This window comes from Aptenodytes patagonicus, chromosome 10 (genome assembly GCF_965638725.1).
Source record: "Aptenodytes patagonicus chromosome 10, bAptPat1.pri.cur, whole genome shotgun sequence".
NCBI lineage: Eukaryota > Metazoa > Chordata > Aves > Sphenisciformes > Spheniscidae > Aptenodytes > Aptenodytes patagonicus.
The window spans coordinates 5,945,276-5,968,614 of record NC_134958.1 but is presented as its reverse complement, the minus strand read 5'-3'; the positions used below and the strand labels follow the sequence as shown (position 1 = coordinate 5,968,614).

Sequence of the window (23,339 nt, the reverse complement as noted above, 5' to 3'; positions counted from 1 at the left end):
ACTCAGAAATTGTCTTTACTTTGTACAGAACAACTATAGTTACTGTGGTGTTCTCAGTGCTTTTAATGTTTAACTAGTTATCTTTATTGAAGGTCCCTGTTGTGTCTTGCTGTAAACAAGCGTGTCCAGCTCCAAGGGTTATCTGCTGTTTTTTGTCTTGAACCCAAGAAGTGACTCTTGTGGTGTGTTGCGGGGGGTTTGTTTTGTTTTTTTTCACTTGCATTCAGGTTGACCTCTCCAAAAAGGCAGCTTTGTCAGCTAGATTTTCTGATAGTCATCACTGAAGAGACAGAAACTTAGAACATGCTAGCAGTGCTCTTTCTGAAAGCATCTCTGTACTTCTCTGGGCTGGAGTTTCCTGGATTAACTGGTGTTGCCTACAAATGTATTGTACCGCTGGGGAATAAGAAGTAAATAAGAGGCTATTAAGTTTTCTAAGCCAGAGAAAAAATGATGTTTCTTTGAATTTCACAAAACTTGGATACTGTCATATGCAAGGGCCTAATTCTAGTGGTGCTGCAGTGTTAGTCTTGAACAACTAAGAAGTCCAAATGTACACGCTTAAATGTACTAACAAGGGCAATCCTTGGCATCTTGAGTTGTATTTTGCTGCTTTAGGCTCAAATTGAAATACATGATAAATAGGAGGAAAATTCTTGAAGGCTTTATACAGAGTGCTGCATTTGGTCTTTAGGTGCTGCAGCGGTTACCAGATGCTCCAGCATAAAGTGGTGGTCATTCTGCAAAAACCCTACCATCGTGTAGTGAAAGCCGGTAGCTCTGTGTGGTAGCGTTTTGGAATCCCAACACTTCCATGAAACTCCTTTTGTCTGTACTCTGCCTCTTTGAAATCCCATGTGAACAAAATGTGATTCCTCCCTACTAGTCAATAAAATGTATCTGTTACATTGCTCATTATTTTTTTTTTTAGGATTAATCTTCAGTAGAGTAGTGAACTTCATGGAATTGCCCTTTTATTTGGTATGGTGACTACACTAAAAAGTTTGGAAATTAAATAAGAAAAACTTGCTTATACTTCTGGTTTTTGTTTGTAGAATTTAAGTGGTCATTGCAAGTAATTTGGTGCATTTGCATGAGGTGAATGACAGTTTCCGAGGTACCCTGTTTTACAGCAGTTAATCTTTGGTTCTAGTCATCCGTACTTTGCAAATGTTCAGCGTGGCCACAAATAGTAATTACAGTTTCAAAGTAACATCTATTAATAGTGTACGCAGACAAGCATAGAAAGCTGAATCCTTGTTATCAGTGATCTTGATACCAGTATAGAATCTGTGCGTCTTTGTTCTTGCCTAGTAAGAGTGAAGAGGTTGTAGAGAAATGTTCCCTTGTTCCTCGTGTAACCTTGAGTACAAGAGCAGACAGCTGTAGTTAGCAATACACACACTTTAACACTAAAGGCTTTGTCTATACCGAGTGATCCTGGGTTGTATAATGATGTAACATTGCTAGTATGATATTCTGGCTCAGATTAGCTATGAAAGTTAGTAATGTTCCTTCCCTTCCTAAGACCTGAACTCTCTTTTCTGTCCCTCTGCCACTTCTGAGATTGCACTCTCTCTCATATGTGTGGCTCTTTTTTCTACTAGTGTGATTCTTTCACAGTCTTTCTGTCATCTTAAATCTGGGATTTAGACCTGTCATCTTAAATCTGGGATTTAGACTGTACAGGGAATGTGGCTTTCTTGAGGGTCAGAATTTCATTTGTATTTTAGTTCCTGTACTGATGGATTTAAATTTGCTGACTACTTAGAATTAGAAGTGAAGAAAAGACTTCTGTAACTCTTTCCATCTTTTTGTAAAGTTTCTGCTAGGAGTGTCTAATGTAAGTGCTTGATTTTAGCCTAAAATAAGTCTATGCATGAAACAAAAATAAAAAGCTGTTCAACAGGAATAGACCAGAACATAAGTAGATATTGGATGACTTGTCAAGTGATTTGAGAGAACATCTTATGTAAGTCTTTGGTCACTAGTTTGAATATTTCGTTTCCGGTATTAAGTCATTATATAAATTCTACTTCAGTACTTCGAATTGCAACTTAAAACTGTATTTGGTTGTGAGGCAGAAGAAAACTGGAGGCCTACAGGAATGAATTGAAAGCTTTAAAATGCAAGGATCTCTTGCTGCTGAGGAAGTTGGATAACTCCTGTGTTTTGAAAAATGCAGCAGCTGTGTGTTCTGCTGCTACAGGAACAAAGAGGTCACTGCCCTTACAGATCTGCTTGCATAGTTGGTCCTTAACCATATTCACTTTTTTAACTCAAAGCATTCTGATGAAACTGGGTCAGAGTGTAACTACACATGTAGCTATGCTGGCAAATCTGAACCAGCTGTAGTGTTTTAGCCAGGGTGAGCTGTAGATGAAATGACATGTCTGACTGCAACCAGCAAGCCGGGCTGAACTGTGATGACTGAGGCCCCTATTCAAATCTGCCAGTTCTTCTTGGCTCCATAGCAAGTTGCTGGGACATGGTAATGCCTTAAAGCAGCTACAAATGACTGCTCAGTGAATGTAAATTGGGGCCTTTTGGGAGAGAGCAATGGAGTAAAAGAAAACAGGACCGCTCTGTAACTTGCTGTTAATTTGTGAGTCTAGTGCTTTATACCCTGAGTAGTGTCCTACACCTGAGGAGCTGTGTCTCCGCAAATTCTGCTATGAAGTGGTATCCTTGAACACAGCCAGTGCTTTGGTAACTTCTGCAGCAAGATTCAACAGAGCTCTGCTCTTAAGCCTTTATTTGCCGTTTGTTTTGATAAGCCTGTAGAGGAATGCATTTCCTATTTATTGTTTTTTGTACCAATGTGCCTCTTCATATGGTGATACAGGTGGTATCGGGTATCTGTACCAGTACATGCTCTAAAATGAAATGTATTTTTGTCTATACAACTTCATATCTTGCTTTTATTTGTGCCTGGGATGAAGCTTTATATGTTAAGCAGCACAAATGACCATTTTTGCAGTTTCTTCCTTGCTTCATTAGCACAAAGGGAAAATGACCATTAGTACTGGTGCTACTTAAATCAGTGCTGAACTGCTTCATTATAAAGGTGATTATGATAGAGGAGGGAATATTTAATCACTTGTTAAAAATTGGATTCCTCCTTTGAGGTGAGTGTCAGCTTAAATCTGTAAGTGTGTTGATCTTTGACAGTGAAGAGTAGCTTACACGAAATGCTCTGCTTTCTGTTTGAGAAGCATTTTTCAAAGCTGGCATCAGTATGGTTCAAACTGTGTCTGGTTTGGTACTGCAGCTGAAGCAGAATGCTGTTTGGGTGGTCTCTCCTGCTTCAGCATTAGTGTTTGGGAGGGATCCTTCCCATACCAGTCACGAATTTTAGGAGTGTTTGCAGAACACAAGACTGTACTTCAGCTGGGGTAGCGGATGTGAGGATCTGCTCACTTTCTCTATCACAGCTTGAAGTATGAGGACCACTAGAATTCAAGAGACCTTTTTCTTTGGGGAAGACAGATGAGAAGGCTGGCTTCTGTGTGGAATTTTTTTTTCTTGTAGAGAGGGGGGGAGATTATTCCTAAACATTGTGTGTTTTAATCCTGCTAAATGCTGCTCTCTCTGATCTTACTGATTAACGTTTGAAGCCTATAAAGCTAGGGTATCAGTTATTTGAAACTAGTAGCATATAAACATTTTAATTAAAAGGGGAAAATAAGAAGGGGGGGGGGGAAGACCACTATCGCGGTGCCTGCTCTGTGGGGAAGGGATGTACACAAGTATTTTGTTACTTGCTTTGCAGAGTGTTGGGAGAGGCAGCTCTCTTCCCAGAGAATCTGATGTCCAAAAGACTTGTCCTGCTTTAGTGTTTCTACAGCTTCGCTCTATACATTTTATAATCAGGAATGTCCTTTACATGATTTATTATGGGTTTTTGCTTGGTATAGAGAATAACTTACTCTCTGAGGATGTGCACTGGTGAGTGGGGAATGGTAGGACCTGCAGCAGCAGCAGTAAGCAGGCCTTATAGATGCATGAAGCTGTCCCTGTATGACAGGAGTAACAGGAATGGGTAGACTTTAAGCACCAAATTTGTAGGAAAAGAAGGACTTAGCCTGCAGAGCTGTGTGCTACCATGCTTCTAGTGGCAATAAAGATTTTTGAGAAGAAAATTATCAGAGGTAATTTCAGCTTAAGCTTAGCAATTTTTAGCTAATACAAAAAGTTTATTCCATAATCTTCAATGAAGTGGATGTTCTGGGGTTGCGTTGAGGGGCGGTTGTTTAAGGCTCTTGCCCTTCCCTCTAGTATGCTTCCTTCTCATTAGTGCTCGTACAACTGGTTATACAACTATACTGTAAAGCAAAGGAGGGAACATGCTTAAAATATTGTAAAGTGTTTAGTTGGGTTTTTTTTAAGATGAATCAATTCTGCATTCAGAGTAACAGGATGACCCTATGAATGTTGTGCAAGCACAGCTTGGGGGGAACAGGCAGAGCCCAGAGGTATTTCCAGCAGCTTTACAAGCTCCACGTTTGTTTGGTGACACCTCAAACCGAGTGGGACATATATGTAGCCATGTCGATCCCAAGACGTTGCTGTCACTTCAGCTATGAAGTTGCTTCAAGTTTTATACTGAAGCCACGCTAGGAGACCAGTTTTGAAAGTATGGATAGGGTATGTACTTGGGGTATATATTTTACAGTAGGCTTGATGCTCAGCAAGGGCTAGCTGCCCCTAAAAAGGGTCGTCCTATTTTTAGCCTTGTCACTTCCTTTGCACTGTATGTCAGTTCTCTAGAGTTGATCTTCTGTCAGATCAGCAAGCTCTCCAGTCCACCAGAATAAATATTTGTTTTTTCTATTGGATGGATGAACTGATCTGACTTGAGGAAGGGGCGGGGGTGTGCAGCAGGGACCAGGGCTGCGGGAGCTGGCTCACCCCTTTCAGAGCGCTTCCAAGGCTGCAATTTCAGTGACAGCCCACCATTACTGGCTTACATGATGGTTGGGCTCAATGATACTATGGATCTTCCTGCATGAGGAATTATGGACAGTTTTGAAACAAATCATCTGAAGTTGAGCCAAGAACTGGGGTGACAGGACATCTTCTCTCCCCCCCAAAACATCTGTTCAGTGATCTCTTGCTGTTCATGTTTGAGATGGGGACAGAGTCCGGCTGCTCTGCTTGCGGCTGTTTGACTCGGGCCCTAGTGGTGAGGAAGAAAAGTCCCTGAGGTACAGTGCTGTGTCATCTTGGCCTTTGCCCTCGTGCAGTAGTGGATGTGTACAGGAGAGGCATGTCTGAAGTGCAGTGGCAGGTACCATCAGCACCTGGATCTCTATTCCCTTATATTTTCAATGCCTGTTTTTGGCTAGTGGTTCTCCTAATGCTTTAAGCCTGCTCTGCTGCTGAAACAAGTGGTTCCACACATGTCTTCAGCTAGACCCTCTCATGCCCAAACAGCATACATGACAAACACAAGCTCAGAAACCAGTCTATGTTAAAACTAATTGGCAAAAGATGGAGTGGTTGGTTTTCTAAGTTTGACCGCTTCCTTGATTCATTTCAGTGCATGTGAGCACTGAGGGAGGGGGAGTGAAAAGCTGGGGAGCAAGAGCTTATTATACTGGTTTGGCATTCTGTGGCTTTAGGGTTCAGATGGATCAGTGCAATCATCTCAGCAGCTTACAGGCTGCTAAAATGTGTGTTGTCCCTCGTGGTCGCATGTCATCCCTCACATCAGTTCCAGAGTCTTTCCCCTGTGTGTTGTGCTTTTTTTTCTTTTTGTGTGTGAACTGATTGAGCTCACTGAACTGTCAGAAAATTTTCTATGGTGATGATGACGCTTTTTTCCTGGTGGGTTTTTTTTGGTGGCTCAGGGAACTAATTGGGTCGGTGAGGGTCCAGCTGAGCACTGATGAGCTGGTGAGCGGGATTGTATGTGATTGCCCCCTTTTGAATGCAACAAGCTATTGTATTGGTTCAACTTCTTTCTCATTTGACTTCATAGCATTGCATAAGTTTGATGCTATCTCTTCTCCATTTTATTCCCCAAATATTAGCAACCAATGAAGGATCTTCCGCTTCCTGTGGCTTTTATTAAAACTCTTCAGAAGAATCCCTGGCACTTCCCCTTGGAGATTTAAGTGTTCTGGAGCCTCATGCCAGTGGCTTGTGCTTTGGCTGGTGGCAGGATCCACTGGTTAATGAACTCGGGAACTGGCTTAGCTGGAACTCAGTCCAGCTTTTCTTGTTTTTCTTCTGGGCATCTTTGTGCACCTTTCACAATTTGTTTATTGAATTGGAGCAGACTTTTTTTTATGTCCACATTAGAAATTGTTATGCTGTGATTGCATTAGCACCTACTCCCTTCAGCAATGGTTGTGTTGGGGAATAAGAAAATTAGCAGTAACCAGTGCTGTTATTGAGTTCCTGCATGCTGCTTGAAGCTAACTATTGAACAGAAAGGCAATCATGGTAAATTTTGAAAGTTAGTGTAGTAGGGTTCTCTTAACGTGCTGCTGTCTAAAATTAAAAGGGTTAATACTTGTATTGTGACATCGAATCTCTATTAGCCCTTGAAATATTCTGTCCAAAGTGTTATTTTTAATTAGTCTTTCAATCTTAAACATTCTATGCCAAGAGTGACTTGTGTAAGGTTTCATCTTTAAATTGGTTTGAGTTACCAAAGCACAGAAAACTCGTGTTCATTTACGCTCTCCTGACATGGCTTCACTGAATGTTGGGCCCAGCATAAGAACTGAATTCCCACATGTGCTACTTGCAGTTTCATTCTAAAGGGCTGTCTGGAGAAAGGCAGGAATGAAAGTGCTCTTTCAGCTACAAGTACAGTACTTCAGCAAAATCAAATTTAGCTGTCGTTTGAGGTCAATGGGGGCTTTGTATGTCGAAAGCAAATGCTTCTATATTGGGGTGGGGGAGTGCAGTCAAACAGCTGAAATAAGCTTAATTGCAGGTTGAAGCTGAATAGGATACTATCAGATTTTTTTTTTGTCTTCCTGCCTGTACATCTTCCTTGTCTTATCTTGAATACTTTCTCATCCTTACGGTGGAGTACATTACTGTGAACAGAAGACTTGACTGTTGTTTCTGTGTTGCTGTTAGCAAACCTCTGGGTTGCAAACCTTTTGAGGCATCAATTTCATATGCTTTGGGGAAATAAAACCAAAATGCAATGGATGTGGGTGTGAGAGGAGATGAGGATATTTGCCTAAAAACAAAATAATGGGAAACTTGTTTGTATTTGGCTTCAAATACATCTTATGTGAAAGGAAATCTTTTTACCCTGGTGTACTTCTTACTGTGGTTTAATCTAGTTTTATAACTTGGCAATTGGTGAAGTATTCAAATACCCTGAAACCCGTTCTCCTCTGGATTTTATTTTCTTTGCTTTTGAAATATATACTGATGTTACTTGAAAGATTGATTTTTTTTTTTACTTTTTTTTTCAGTAATACTGCTTATCTTTGGTTTGACTTGCAAGAATTAAAATTATCCATGCTTCAGCCTAATTTTTAATCAGGAAGTATAAAATGGTAGACCTAAGTTGATCTTGATTGAAATAACGGATACCTTGAGATACTTAGTTTCTTAATGAGAAGGGGTTTTTTGTCTTTCAAAACTGATACAAAAAAGGGCAAGAATATATTTATGGAGGGGGGGCAAAAAATGGAAAATTAATTTCATCTCACTGAGTGACAGATGTCAATAACTGATTTACAAGGTAGACCATTTGAGAATAGTTAGGAGGCTCAGAACACTGTTGAAAATGGTCATTTGTTGTAATTTTCTTGTACTAAGAAGGTTTACAGATCTTTACAAGCCAGGGACAAAAAATACAAATTATATAGTGTTTATGAAAACTAAATCTTAACTATGTTAATGAGTTGCCTTTATTTCTCTTATTTTTCATTTTTAGTATATTTTCACACAAAACTGATATGTAGGAGGTATGTGTACCTAGTCTAGTGTTGACTGAAAGGGTGATTTTTCTTTTTGCATGTGAAAAATCATAATATGAGCTTTGTGGTAAGCAGTCGTGTTGTCTTTCACTAATGACACAGTGACTAAACAGTAACTTGTGAATTCATGTGACTATTGTTAATTATAATTATGCAGTAAGTAAGCATGTGTTACCATGTTTGTCTTTCATTTTATAGTTCTCATTCACAGTATCAGGTGTTCAAGTTTCAAGAAGAGTTCAGCATAGGTGTCCCCCTCTTCTACCTCCCCTTAACTTACTGCTAGAAGCAGTAATACTTCCAATATTTTCTAAATTACTTTTCTTTGTGGGCTACATATATCGACCATAAAATGGTGGGGCTGAAAGGGTCTGTATGTAGGGGTCATGCAAAGCATACATATGACTGTATTTGTATTATTGGGCAGACTTGATAGACTTTTTAGGAAAGGGCATTGAGTTACCTGCGAGGCAGCTTTTCTAGAAGATCTTTTTGCTGAGCTATAGGAAACTCAGATTTTCAAATGTCAAGTGTAAAAGAAGGTTTTCTCAGGCCTCTAAATACTGGGTTTTATGTATCAATTTCAGGTTTATAGAAGAAGGGAAAATGGCTCAAGAAACTAACCGTAGCCAAGTGCCTATGCTTTGTTCCACTGGTTGCGGATTTTATGGGAATCCTCGTACAAATGGCATGTGTTCAGTGTGCTACAAAGAACACCTTCAAAGGCAGAACAGTAATGGTAGAATTAGCCCTCCTGGTAAGTAATGCTGACATACGTGTGTTTGAACAACTCAAAATGACACAGTAGACAGCAGCTTGCTTCCTGATCATGTCCAAATACTAAAAGTATAGGAGCATTAGCACAAACAATTTTATTCAAGTATCTTGCCTTATGGAATGAGCTTGGATGAAACACTCGTAATATAATCACACTGTGATTAATCTGCTCAGAAGTAGACTCTTGCTGATACCTTTTGTATTAATCTGAGTGTTTCCAATTTGAAGATATAAAAATGCAGAAAAATACCATACCAACATATTTTTCCTGAAATTACTGACAGTAGAGATAACATTTAGCTTGGGGAATGTTTGTGAAAAGCATATAAAATACAGGTATTTAATTTCTGCAGCCTGATACCGAAGGATTAACCTGTAGATGCTTTTTAAGAATTGTTTCTCCTAACTTCAGGTAGAGATGCTTCTTGTTCTTTTTGGCCCAGTGCCCCATGTACTGCGGTATTTCCTACAAAGCAGATTTCCCATTGGAAATAAGTGCTGTCTTCCTACATTCACGCTCTAGAAAAAGCTAGAGGGCTCTTCCCCCTTTAAATTAATGGTAGTGCCCTCAGAAGGAAGAACCCTTTCTCTGCTCTGTTCACCCCAGTGTTTTCAACTTCAACATGTTCTGCTGGGGGAAGGAGGGATAGGGAGTGCTTCCCTGAAGCTTCTAAAATGTCTCTTCTGGCTTGGCTGAATACTGACAGCAAGGATTCTCATGGCGCACTCTTGAAGACTTCCCTCCTTGACTTTAATATTAAACTTGACTTCTAAAACTGAAGCGATAGCTTCTGTTGACATCTGGGGATCTAGGTTCTACAACTTCAGAATGGATCCTAAGTTGGCATTGGGATGCTACACTACAGTTTCTCACAGATTCATCTTGGTTTTTTTAAACAAAAACCAAGCATATCATGTCAGAATACTGCAGTTTATGCTGAGAAAGCTGTTTGTAGATGCTTTAATTAGCAGAAAATGGTAACTATTTTAAAGCTCCAGCTTCAAAACTTTGTGCTGTGTAACTTCTGGGGGCCTGGGGCTGGAACGTGATCGAAATATGGTCAAACAGAATTACTGTTTGTAAAATTATGTTTCATTACGATACAGGCTGAGATTCAATTACTTTCCTGTCTGGTGTCATGGGGGTCGAAGAATAATTGCATTGTATAACTTTTGTAATCCCAGGAAGTAGTGTAACACATTTTACATTAGTGTCTTCCTTCCAGCAACTTCTGTCAGTAGTATAACTGAGTCCTTACCGGTTCAGTGCACAGAAGGCAGTGCCCAGGAAACTCAGTCAACTTTAGATTCTACATCGACTCCATCTATGCAGCCAAGGTAAGCTGTTCCTGTCTGTTGTTCTGTGTTTTTACATAAAAAAATCTGTATCAAGATGATTAAACAAAGTGTACTGATACTGCATAATTAAATGCTAGGACCTGGATTAGGAAAACATGTAAGATTTAACTGCTAACTTTAAAGCATGGGATCTCACAGTAAATAGTAGCTGATCTGTTAGCTACATCTTGCATTCAAATGCAAATTCCTCTTTAGAATTTAGCCTCAAATAGGAGCATTGCCAGCTTCATGCTGTTCTACAGAGATTTGTCTGGCTAGTCTTTTGACTCCACAATGTGCAGTTGGTTGTACATTTACCAAAGGAGAGCTCTTTTCGTCATAGAAATATGAGGATTTTGTAAAATGGCAGAAAGCTGTTTACTAGAGCTCTCCTAAATAAACGTATGATAACGTGTTAACAAACTAGTTGCTTTGTGAAGAGTGGAGCATACTAGAACAGGGGAAAGATACCTGAATCTTAGTACAAGTTGTGCTACTGAACTGATTTCTTATTAAACAAGTAATTTCCAACTGGATTATTCAAGGAGACATAGCGTCCTCTTGTAAATCATTCAGACTTACTAAGTGCTCTCCATTTGTGAAAGCTAAATATTTGTTTATATTTAGTGGCTGCATTTCAGTTTAGAATGAGACAACCAACAGCAACTTAAGTGCTCTGGAAATTTTTTGAGTGAAAAATGTTGGTGTGTTATACTATGGAAGCTAACTTGCAGTAATATTTGTTCCAACTTTCCTTTAAAAATCACAATGTAGTAAAACACAGGCCGAGGGTGATTTCATCAGTTATTGTTGGCTGGTTCTGTTCAGACTGTGTTTTCTGCTCCTTAGCTTTTTATAGGAGGTGTTATCTCATGCTTGGATCCTGCATATGAACTGAGAGCTAGGTGCCATGTTTGATGCTATATTTGGTCTTTCCATTCTGGGATTTCTATTTGGGGTAGAAAATAGATACCTTACCCTGACACAACTCTTCTGGTATGTGTTAAAAAAAAAAAAAATCATCCAGGTCAATGCACAGAGGTGAACCAATTACAGTGCCTTGGGTTTGTTTTCTCACACAACCTTTATAATACCATGACAGAGAAAAAAAATATCTCTTTGATCACTAGCTTGATTACTGGTTACAGGAGAAATGGGTGGATGGTAGCTTTTAGACTTGCACATCAAAAAATCAGTGTCACTTGTTCTTTTTTCCAAAATAAAAGCAGGGATTCAACTTCAGTCTCTGGTAATACCTCAGAGTTATGATACTCTGAGGGAACGTCTAGTAAATGGACAATGCCCTTTTGTAGGTGACCAAACCTGCAGTTCAAGACCTACATGCAATTCTTGGCAATTAAAATTGTGACTCCAATGCCCTGGTTGTGTCACGGACTACTGGTAGGGCTTTGCTGGTTCATGGGCTGCTGGATAATCCAATTTCTTGGATTCAGAGTAAATCCCTAAGTGGAAAGGGAGAAACAAGTTGGGCAAATGGGGTAGCGCTACCTCTCGCTTGGGATTTCAGCTGTCTTGTTCCATAGTAGAGCTGCTGGATGAGCAGCTTGGCTGCAAGTCACTGCTAATATTGAATCTCTATCCCGTAACCGTCCAGGGTATTAATCTGTGAGTTTTCAGTCATTATGTGATTTTTAGCAGTATGGCTGACAGGGTCGGGAAGTTTGGCCAGCACCACTTTACACTGTGAAAATCTAAGGGGTTCTAGGTACAGCTGCAGATGCTTTATTACTGGAAACATTGACATGCTGCAGTTTTGTTCGTTTCACTAGAACACCAAAAGTAGCTCCTCTACAATTGTCTTGCTGATTTATGTTATAAAGATCCTTGCATATTGAATGTTGCATTGTTACTTCTGTGTGGAAGGATGGTATGCCAAACTACCCCAAAATACTTTTTTTCCCTTTTTATAGTTGAACTGGTTTATTGCATTCAATCTGAATGCAAAAATGTTTAACTTCTGCATCAATTCAGATTGTCCAGTATTCTTAGACACTGTGATGTTTTTAAATGGTTACAGAAACAACTTCAGAGTGAAAAGTTTTGGCATGCTCTTTTAGCAAGATGTACTCTAATGTATTTCTTTCAGGAATGCTCTATAGAACATGGACATGCCTCATAAAAATCATAACTTTTTTCTTGCCCCCAGCCCTGTGTCAAGTCAGTCACTTTTAACAGAATCTGTAGCATCATCCCAACCGGATAGTACGGCTGCGGACAAAACAGTACCTGAGAGAGAAGATTTGCAAGGTTGGTGCCTAGTTTTCAGAGACAGAACTTACAAAAAATGTTTTTAAAGTTTTGACTGTTGTTAATATACTCCTGTTCAAGAGATGGCTTATTCTCAAACACAAATATTCTGTGAAATCAGAAGGCAAAATAAGGATAAACTTTCTTTTCTTAAAAGGCAAGTCTTAAACTGAAAACTCTTGTGTTTTACTGGCGATTTCAGTATCTGCCATAACAAGTGTGTTAATTGGGGTTGGAAATGCACATCGTAAATCAATCGACTGTTCTGTCTTTATGCCACAGCTATTACATGTAAGTAGAGTTTTGAGTATCTGTTACTTCTCAGGGTAGTCATTTGCAGCAAATATCACAGAACTTTATGAGCATATTTGTGATAGAGGGTATTATGACATAGCTATTGTAAGAACAATGTTAGTATCTTGTATAAACATGAAACACCTATAAAAGAACCTTTCACCTGTGAACTGTAGTGGTGTAATATTTTGACCCACTCAAATTCACTTTATCAAATATAAAATTACCAAACCACAAACTGGTTGCTTGAAGGAAAATGGCTGAGTGGGTGATTTTAACTATATTGGCCTAAAATCCTTAGTGCTGGTACAATGTAAAGTTTTTCTCTTTGATTTTTTTTTTTCTTTTTATGTGCAGGCTTGCAGAGATTAAAACTAAAGTGTTTTTAATAGTATTTCTTAGGAAAATGCAAAAATGCCAGATAGTATACAAAATTTGCTCAGACTTGTAATCCGTAGACATTATAAAAAGTATTTAAAGGTAAGTCAGTAAGTATTCTGCCTTTACTTCTGCTGACACAGCTAAGGCTTTAGTGGGTAGAGTTAGGTTTCTGTAGACTAGTCTAAATATAGGAGTTTAGGTTTTCCACAGACGCAACATGTAATTCCACTTAAAGATGCTAAATATGAGTTCGTTCATTGTATCTCTGGTATCAAAGTTGTACTTTTCAGATTCTTGTCTAAACCTGAGGTCTCCCTTTTTGTAGGGTGGAATAGAGGAGTCATTATTTAGCTACTGCGCTGAGTAAGGCCACCTCCTTGGTGTCACAAACAGTAGTTGTAAAACTCAGAGAAAAGGTTTTAATGCTAATGCCATTTTGTACTAGCCTTTGAGATGTCAATTATTAGAAACATATTTACTCCTAAAAAGATACATTCTAGACATATGTTCTAATACCTGCTATTTAGTTTGTTTTCCGGAGCTGAGAGCTCGTGTTGCCTAAGTTTTGACAATGCGAGTAAGGCAAGCTCTTAATACCGATCAACGATGTCTGGCCTTACCCAGCTTGAGAGAAGAGCAAGTGCTGAAAAGGCTTATACTTAAGTTCTATATGTTTGCACAGCAGAGGTAGGTTTGCAAGCTAGATTTTTAGTTGGTACACCTCTGAGTAATACACGTGTGGCTCCACTTTCATCCCTGTTCCGCAGTATGGGGAACCCAGCTGTAACCCAGCTCCCATGCAGGTACATCCCTTTCTGGGAACCTCAGAAGTAGAACGTCTCAGTCAGGCACATGAATATTGCACTGCAGGTTTACGCCGATATGGATGTGGCATATATCAGAGAATATAAAGGCAACTTCTGTAAGCCGATCTTCCTACTACCCTGTCTTTTTTTTTTTCTTCTTCTTCCTGTTGGTCTCATGATTCTTCATCTTCCATCCAGTGCCTGAATTAGTCTCTCTGTTTACATACGTATCTTACTTGCTTGGTTTAGCTGTAAGTTGAAACTCTGGGTTTGCAGCATCTACTGTCTTTTCATTGGGAAGTGGGGGGAGTGCTTTATTTTAAAATAATCTTTGATGCTTGTACTGTGAGGTGACTTGGGCCTGTGAAAAGGCTTTTCCCAGCAAGTTTTCAGAGGAACGTCTCTCTTCTTACCCATTTGGATAAATTTATGCTCCTTGTAATTCTCTACCTCTAAAGCTAATTCTCCCTATGAGAAGATAAGATAGGTTTTTCAAGTAGAAGCTTTGATTTCAGAGGCATATTTGCATTTTACAGTATGTATTTCAAGGATCAACCTATATCAGGTGTTTCGAGTACTCAGCTGTGTCCTGTGTCCTTTTCTTTGTACCATAGTGATTCCTAAACTAGGAACACCACCACCATGTAATTGCAGTTCTAAATTACAATCCCTATTTATAACTCGCTGTGGCAGGGTCAGCCTCATTTTCTGAGGAGTTGCTTCTGTGCTATCCCTTAACTGAAAATCATAGCAAATGTAGTGTTTCCAGTTTTAAAGTATTTTACTTTGAAAGTGTAAGTTTGTAAAGAAAGCAGCTTATAATGGATGCTAAGTGGATTTCATTGAATTGTTGTCACAATTGTGCATCCTAAAGTTTTTTGTTTTGTTTTAGTTTTTTTCCCCACATCATCCAGAATTTGAATTTCAGGCTGCTGACAAGAATGTAATAGAAATATGTGAATCAAAGTTACTTAGTATTGTCTGGCTTTGTAGCATTTAAAAGAGAAAAAAGTCACAGAACTGTGGGAGTTGGTCCCAGACTGAAGAGCTTATAATGCTACTTCTGTTGATGTAGGGGAGGAAAAAAGAAATTATGTCTGCTTTGATCATTTGTTCAGTATTTATTCTGATAAAAATCTTGCTTCATTGGAATGTCTGTTCTGGAGCAAATTGTTTCATGCTACTTATATCGTAAGTTAGCTGTTGTAGATGAGGCCCCCTTGACTTGCTGTTTAACAAAATTTACTAGGCTGCAGTAACAATGAATGAAAGATTGGGTGAATGGTTAGGCTTTCTTAGATTACTATTATTATTTTTTAAAGCAGACAGATAAATGGGACTTGAGCTATGCGCGCACAGTCCTTGCTGTTTGCAGACAAGCTAGAACTACAAAGGGATAAAAATCCCAAAGAGCAGGTCTCTACTGGATTTATGCATTGCAAAAGAAATAGAGGAAAACTATAGAATATGTTAGTAAATCTAGATTTTACACTTAGTGACTGCGTCATAATGCTTATAGGTACTGAACACTGCAAAAAACCCAGACACTAGATAGTGGCTAATAGATAGTATTTTTTTAAGTTTAATGTTCTTAAATACCATGAATATACCATTAGCGATGACCTAAAATGAAATGCATTAAGGTACAATCCAGCTTTTGTAGCAGCTTTCTTCTATTTTGAGCATCTCTCCAACTCATTTTAGATTGCCGCATGGACTGTTGTACCTCTTGGTCAACATTACGGCCCTGTTAGGATTAGCCAGTCAGGATTTCTGATTTGTTAGCCAGGGGATTAACAGTGCTGCCTCCAGGCAAGCCTGCAAGCGGGTAAAGAGGCGCTTTGTTTCTCTAGGATTAATGAGTTTGAAACCGTCCAGGTTAGAATTCATGCTTTATACTTCAGGGAGGTTTTTAAAGGTAAGTGAAACTTGTCATGGAAGGCAGGAGCAGTCCCACCACATACATTATGGAGCTCTTACAACTCCAGAACGTGGGGCTAGAAGTATAAATCATATTAACAGGTGAGCTTTTAGCCTCTTTGAGGCTGAAAACTTCGGAGAACCAAAACAGCAGCTCTGATTTTTGAACTCATTGCTAAATTGGAGAGGTCCATATATTAGCATTGCAAAATGCAATCAGTCGTGTAATATGGTGTGGTTAGTATTTTGAAAAATCAAAATACTAACTAAGATTTAGCTAGCTAACTAGCTAAAAGGTGCATGGCTGTTCTTTTCAATGAAGTCACCTGGTTTTGCACTCATCTAGGATTTTTGTGAGGTGAAACAGTTTAAAAACTCAGTCATTGCTGACTAAGTTAAAATATTAAAAGAACTAAGTTGCTACAGAACTTTATATAGAAATAACCTGGACCTAAGGTGAATGCTGTTGAACTAACGGCATCAACTTCAGTGGACCTTATCAGAGCTAGCTCAGTAGACAGAACTGGAAAGGAATTGATGGATACTTCTGATTTTTGTGACAGTACCAGGGGCTCAGAGGTAGAGTGTGATTATGATACAGTTGTAGAAGATAATGTAGGATATCCTGATTTACTGGATGAATGCTCCAGGGAGAGAGGAAACATTCACAAGAAAGAATTAAAACTAAATTCTGTAGGTAAGTGTGCTTTTATTTAATTTATTTAATGTGCCTCTTCTAACACTGAAACAGTGTGTTTTAGGCTGATGATTTCAGCTTAGTGTTACAATGTTAGGAAGTAGGGATCTTCTGCCTAGGATTAACTTCACATTTCATTCCTCTGGAGGAGTTGGGTGTTCTTCTTCCTAGGTCTGGTCAGATGCACTTAAGAGGTAAAAGTAGCTGTTACACTCTTCCTGTGGGAATGAGGAACCTTTTTCTTTGAGAACTCTGCCTGGTAATACAGGGGTGATAAACATAAAATGTCCAGAGTAGGGAGAGAGGAGAGAACAGATGAGGTGTCAGGAGTCTTGCAGCAAATTCACGGAGTTCTGTGGTGTGCCTGCAGAGATGCAAGGGCTGGAGTGTGCTTGATCTCACGGATGCCATTTTCACGGTCTGTCAGAGTACACCGGAGTTCAAGCAGGGTTGGCACAAGCAAAGCAGTAGCAAAAGCTTCTGCCTTTTGGAGGAAATCCAGACTCTGCTTGTTTTGATCAGCTAAGAACGTGCTCTGTACAACAGGGAACTTCTAGCGGCCAGCCCAACTTGTCAGCTCCAGAAAAATGAGTGTGTGTTCATGCTTTATTCCTTTTTGGTTAGTTGGCAGCTTGTACTGGTGCTGCCAGTGCTTCTGTTCTCCAGCTAAAGGTAGAGCTGGGGCTGGGGGAAGGGAGGGGATGGGTTCAAGCAAAGCAGGCAGCAGCATCCTGGAATCCAAAGTACAGCAGCTGGGAGTGGCTGCAGCATGTTTCCTGTGAGCTCCAAGCTGGGTCGTATTGCATTTTACCTGGCTTTTTTTCTATTGCCTTCATAGACGGAGCACTAAACGCTGGCACTTTGTCATCTAAAGGTGGCTTAGTGGTTGGGATATTCACGATCATCATAGAGGATTTTGAGTCAAATCTCTGGCTTCTATGCGAAAGCAAATTGAGATCTAAAATTTATGGTTACTATAGTAGATACAAAGTGACTTGTGGCAGCAGTAGAAGAATCTTCCCACTCAGTTCTAGGAGCAGCAGTCCTTAAATATTTTTAAACCTTTTTAATGCGAGGGCCATATGCACAAAGAAAATGTAAGTATGTATGTATTAGAGAGCCTTGTTATGCAGGGAACAGTGCCAGTTTTTCCTAAATTTGGCTAATAGTTACAGAGGCTTTTAGTAAAACTTAGATTGAGGTAACTGGGTTTTGCTACAGCAGGAAGTGCAAACTTGAGAATGTTAGCTGCTAAACGCTAATTCATGGCATGAAGCTTTCTTAACGAATTAATAAACACTGCAACGTCTGTTCTGTAGAACACTGCAAGAGTTCATTTGAGTAAGTCTTACCACTTTTGATACTTCTCTAGCATCTTTTAATCCTTACTGCTTTTGACTCTTCTCTTGCAAACCTTTGGATATTACCTGTCCGCTCAGAAACGTGCCATTTAAAGCCATTGAACCTTTTTTGCAAACTATCAATTCTTACAAATTTCAGGACAAAGAAAAGGTCTGCTTGTAGCATAGATAGTGATTTTTAAAGGATTTAATAAGCCATGTATAACAGTCTGACTATCTTTGCTAGCTTAACCTTTGGAACATACTGTCCACTCGGGCAAAGTCTTTGCTGGTGGTCAGGTATTTTGCTACCTGTTGATGTTGCTTGGTACAGACTACAATGTTTTGATATATTGCAAAAGTGGAAAGTGCCCTTTCCTTTTTAAAAAAAAAAAAAATCATCAGAATAGCAGCACAGGAAAAAAACCCCACCAGAATTGTTATGCAGAATAGCAGTTGGCTGGCACAGAACTAGCACAGAACTGCATCTGACAGTCTCCGCCTAACAAAAGTCCAGCTGCGCAGAGATGCCTGCAGCTTTTTCCCTGACAAATGTCTGGGCTTGCTGTTGTATTCCCTTCTTTACAGCATTGGTTCTAGCTCTGCTTCCATTGACGCCCCTCCCAGCTGGAGCTTGCTTTCGTTCTTTGCCTCTTTGCTGCAAATACTCCTAGCTTCTGTGTACCTTACTCACTGGAGACTTGTCCTGCTGTGATCTAGCAATGGCTGGTAGGCAGAGATTGGCTCTTAGCCCTTCTTGAAATGAAATGAAGTTGGGTTTTTTGGTTTCTATTTCTGCTTTGTAATGTAAGGAATGTGCAAATACTTGAGGAAAACCAGCCAATTTCTATTTTTACCTGGGTCAGGCAAATACTACCATTACTTGTTTATATTCTCCCACTCAACCTGTAACCTGTCTCTTTCAGATGTGAGAGAGTATGAAAGTAGGTTGAAAGTTGTCTTAGCAAAAGTGTCTTTAAAATGAGGTGTTTACCTCCTTCCTTCTGGGTTTCAGGATAGCATACTTCTTCCCTGTAAGTCCGTGTGAGCTAATGGTGGCTCACCCCAGTAGTGACTAGCCCCTGTGTAGGCTTTTTCCAGGTGTGCAAGAGCAGCAGCGTCACAGTGGTAGAGATTGTTCTGAAACACTGCATTTTGTGTGGCCTCAGTACTGCAACCTTCGGCAAAAACAATGTTGATTCAGTATTTAAAAGGGAGTGTTTTACTCAACTGATCTGAATAAATGCAGTGCTTCTTACAAGCAAATTTTAGGAACCGGACTAGTTACACTGGTGGGGAAACACTTGGCGTTGTATTCTCTTCCTAAATCTGACAGCACTGAATCTTACTCTTAAACCTAACTTTTGATTATTCTGTTTCTTTATGGTGTTTTTGTACTGTGAACTTTGTATGAGCATTCAGTGAATTCTCTAATTAAATGAGATTGAAGGTTCAGAAGGAGGGAGTTCCAGTCCCACTGCTGAGTCTGTTACACTTCAGACATGGAAGCTGCAGCAAAATGGCTAACCCCAGAACCTAGATTTACAACGTGGGCTTTAGATTATCATATGACTTAGAGGAAGGGGAGAGACACAGACGTGTTTTTCCGTTGTTCTTACTAACTTTTAATGTTAGCTTCAGTGTCAGAGAACGCAGAGCCTACACCTGAAGAACAAGACAAGTCGCTTGACAAACCAAAGCAGAAAAAGAATCGCTGTTTCATGTGCAGGAAGAAGGTTGGACTTACCGGTAAGAAATTCTGATTTCACTTTTCTTAGAGAGACTTGTTTAGGCTTTGGGCCTTTGAAAGGTTCTTCTCTTAAGGGGGAAATGGGGCATGGTCATCTCCATGTTGTTGATTTGAAATAAAACTTGGCCAAAGGTGCTTTCAGCTTAGCTCTTACTAGATTTAGTCATTTATGTATTATTTTATTTTTCAGCTTCCTGTCTTTAAGTGAAATTCGTAATTCCAAATACTTCCCTTTGGAAGTCTGCTTAGCTGAGGAATTGGATGATAGTTTGCTGCTGTTCACTAACCAGCTTTGCGGTGGTTCAGTGAAAGGGCCTAAGAAAACTTGAGTTCTGCAGGGCGAAGATTCATAAACAAAGAGAAAGAGCAGGAGGTCTCTAAGAATGCGTTTTGTGCTAGTGTTTCATGTGGTAGGAAGGAATGGTCAAGACAAATCTTACTGTAATTGCTTAAAAATGTATTATTTGTGATTCTTATGCTTTCTGCAGCAGGGGCTCTTTGGCTGATTGACACTGGTGACTGAGATTTATTGCTAGTGAGTGAACACATTCAGGATTTAAAACAAACCAGTATAATTAAGAATGTTGAAATGTCTAAGCTAATATTTCTGTCCACAGGGTTTGAGTGTCGGTGTGGAAACGTTTACTGTGGTATGCACCGTTATTCAGATGTACACAGTTGCTCTTACAATTACAAAGCCGATGCTGCTGAGAAAATCAGAAAAGAGAATCCTGTAGTTGTTGGGGAAAAGATCCAGAAGATCTGAACTGCTGCTTCTGCTGGAATACAAAATCCTCTGACCATCTGCAGATTAAATTGACTTGAGCTTTTTTCCTTAGTCATCAGGAATGTAGAGCAGTGTATCTTGCCTAGACCTTTTAATCATGCATGTCATCAGATGAATAGATTTTTTGTTTTTGTTTTTTGTTTTGAAAATGACTCTGAACATTTATTTTCATTGCAGTTTTCTGTGGCTGAAGACTTAAGTAAACTTTACAAGTATTATCCTTTAAGATCATTTTAATTTTAGTTGAGTGCAGAGGGCTTTTATAACAAACGTGGAGAAAATATTGGAGGGCTGTGCTTTTCCAGGATAAAACATGCATGCGTTAACTTTGCAGTTTATTTTCTTGTTGTATATAGCTTTTCTCTGCAGCACAATTTCCTTTTTTTTTTGATAATGCCTTGTATGGCACAACTAGTTATCAGTAACTGAATGTATTTTAATCATTATGGCTGCTTCTGGTTTTTTTTCCCATTAACGAGAGGTTATACATGTTCGCATATTAGCTTGTTTGCACCCTCTACCTATTTATGTATGAATCATTTGTAATGAGAGTGTGTGCTGAGATTGTCTGCGTGTTGTTTTTTTTTAAATTGTTTTTTTGTTTTTGTGTGTGTGTGGGGGGAAGGCTGTATGCACTTCACTGACTGCAGGTTTCATTGGGATTACATCCATCAGTCTGTCTGTACACAAATATGAAGAATGATCTGAAGTATCTGTGCTGTATTTATGTTTATCCACGTCTTAACTTTGATTAAATAAAATTTAAAAAAATTTGAGCCCCTGTGGCTGTCACTGGCATCTGTAATTTGGATTTCTCTTGCTTTATTTTCATGGGGACCTTCCATTGGTGGTTCCTTTACTTACAATATAATATATACTTACTGTATTTATCCACAGAAACCGTCCCTATCCCAATGCCAGCTAACTCCTGATTTATTCTTGTTTACCTTTCCACCTATAACTATCAGAAAGACTACAATTTCCAGAAGCTTTCTACCTTGTGCGTTGATACGTTCTGCGCAGGGAGTTCTCCGTGCTTCCTGTGCAGCGTGTCACTCGTGCAGGAGTTGGGGTCGTTTGTGACAATGTACTTAAGTTGGGGGCAGACCTACAGGTAAAACAGATGCGGCCAGTGACGAGGCTGTGGACCCACGCGTGTGATTCTGGTTCTGGGAAATACAGCTGCGGGGTTTGTGATCCAGTATCTGACAGGCAGCACTGCACAGACTTCTTTGAAGTTAGGTGAGAGAATGGTTCTTGAGACAGTTTCTCCAGTGAGATGTCCTTAATTCTGAGGTTTTGAAATCCGTAGACTTCAACGTTGAACACTGCCACAACCACCTTCTGCGCACTCCTTAGCGGATCTACAGGCTTGTAAGTGATCCCCATTTGGGGGTAGGAGGAATTATTCTTTTATCTTGTGAGGGTGCTCAGTAACTTTCTTTTAATTAAGACTGCCTGTCTTGTCAGATCAGAGTCTGTGCCTCAGCCGTTCAACCACCCTGGTCATCCATACAACTTCAAGCTTGAGTGGTTTACGTAGTACCATGGTAACTTCAGCCTGTGCTACTTATCACCAAACTTAACAGTCCACTCACTAACAGAACTAATTCCTCTCCAGATGGTACTGATCTGCGGTTGAAATTTCACTTGGTGACTTGCTGCTGCTTTCAAGCATTTGTGAAATAAATGAGATTGCATGGTTTTATTTAAAATGTTAAATTTTTAATCAAAGCTGGCTACATCCTTTAAAATTCTGAATGCTCTTTAAAAGCTATGGCTGGCAATTAGTAGATAAAGCACTACATTTAGCATATAAACACTACGCAGCAGAAGGAGCTTTCTCTATCAGATAGCTATGGAAAGTAATTTGCAAGACCCAATAATAAATGAAGTATCTTGTGCTTGCAAAAATGGCTTAACTGCAATCTATGAAGCACATGGTTTTTATAGTAAAAGAGAGAATAAATATAACTCTTTCTGGCAAGTTTCGGTAATGGTCTGCCTCTTTATGGGTCAGAGATCCTGTATTTCCTCAGAGCATTTGCTAAACTTCCTCTTACACAGCACCGAGCGTGGAGGAGCAGCAGCGTCTTCTCTTCCGTGGGTGTTCCTCAGTTTGCTTTCTTCTTTGCTGCTACTTCCCCATTCCCCAATCCTTCTCTTCTCAGTTTGACTCCTCCCTCTTCCCTATTTCTGGTCTCTCTCCTCCTTTTAGGAAAAGTGTCTTTTTCTCTCCCCTACGTGCCCTCCCCTCCAATCTGCCTTTCATCTGACAGTGGTAAGTCTTAGAGAGGAGACGCTGTAGATCTCTCAATGGGGGGAAAGCCAATCCTGTTTGTCTTTTCTGCTGTCTGAGAGACTGAAGGAAGAAAAGGTACAAGAAAAGCGACTGCCTTTGGAATTCAGATTAACCACTGCCCATTCTGAAGCGACAACTCTTCTGGCCCTCAATTGTACGGTAGGAAACGTGACTGCACCAAGAGGAAACCTGCCTTGCGACGCTGTGGCAGTACCGACAGCGAGGCAGATCAGCAGCGGGCAATTCTGCTTCCACACGTATTGTTCTCAAAGCAATCCGATAAACCTCCTTTGGCCTGGCTTGTGCATATTTCTCAGAGTTAAGAATACTGAGAGAGTATATGGTCCTGATACATAAACTTGCGTTTGGACTGGAAATCCACCTTTCCCTGACACTCGAGAATTGCGTGCGATCTTTGTTTGCTTTGGCATTGGCTCTGTGTTATCGCGGTGGTTGATCTGCTTCTCAATCTGGGTAACTAGTGAAGCTTTCTATTTTGTGGCATCAGCTTGAGATTAGCAGATGAACATTCTAATTAATACCAGCACGTTCGCAGCACTACACAGCACTTGAGTGAATCTGTCTTCTCAAGATGCACGGTGTGTATTTGAAACACGCTTTCAAGATGTTTTTGTTTCGTTTTTGGAATGAGCAGGTTATACACCCAAGTCCTACAACCTTGGCATGAAACCACTGCGTTAAAAACGCTTCCAACAATCAGTGG

General features: G+C 39.8%; 1 protein-coding gene across 7 annotated transcripts in view; it reads left to right on the top strand.

The window, feature by feature from the left end:
* The window catches only part of ZFAND6 (zinc finger AN1-type containing 6), a 38,438-nt gene extending 17,349 nt beyond the window's left edge, over window positions 1-21,089 (top strand). For 6 of the 7 annotated variants that reach the window (XM_076347917.1, XM_076347915.1, XM_076347920.1 and 3 more), the window contains 5 exons: window positions 8,543-8,712; window positions 9,959-10,070; window positions 12,238-12,338; window positions 19,412-19,525; window positions 20,144-21,089. In XM_076347917.1, the coding sequence (XP_076204032.1) occupies window positions 8,562-8,712; window positions 9,959-10,070; window positions 12,238-12,338; window positions 19,412-19,525; window positions 20,144-20,292 (627 nt within the window). In that variant the 5' untranslated portion in view covers window positions 8,543-8,561 and the 3' untranslated portion in view covers window positions 20,293-21,089. Of the gene's footprint in view, window positions 1-8,542; window positions 8,713-9,958; window positions 10,071-12,237; window positions 12,339-19,411; window positions 19,526-20,014; window positions 20,062-20,143 lie in introns of all 7 variants that reach the window. The other variant, XM_076347919.1, reaches the window with a different exon arrangement.
* Window positions 21,090-23,339: the final 2,250 nt, after the last annotated feature.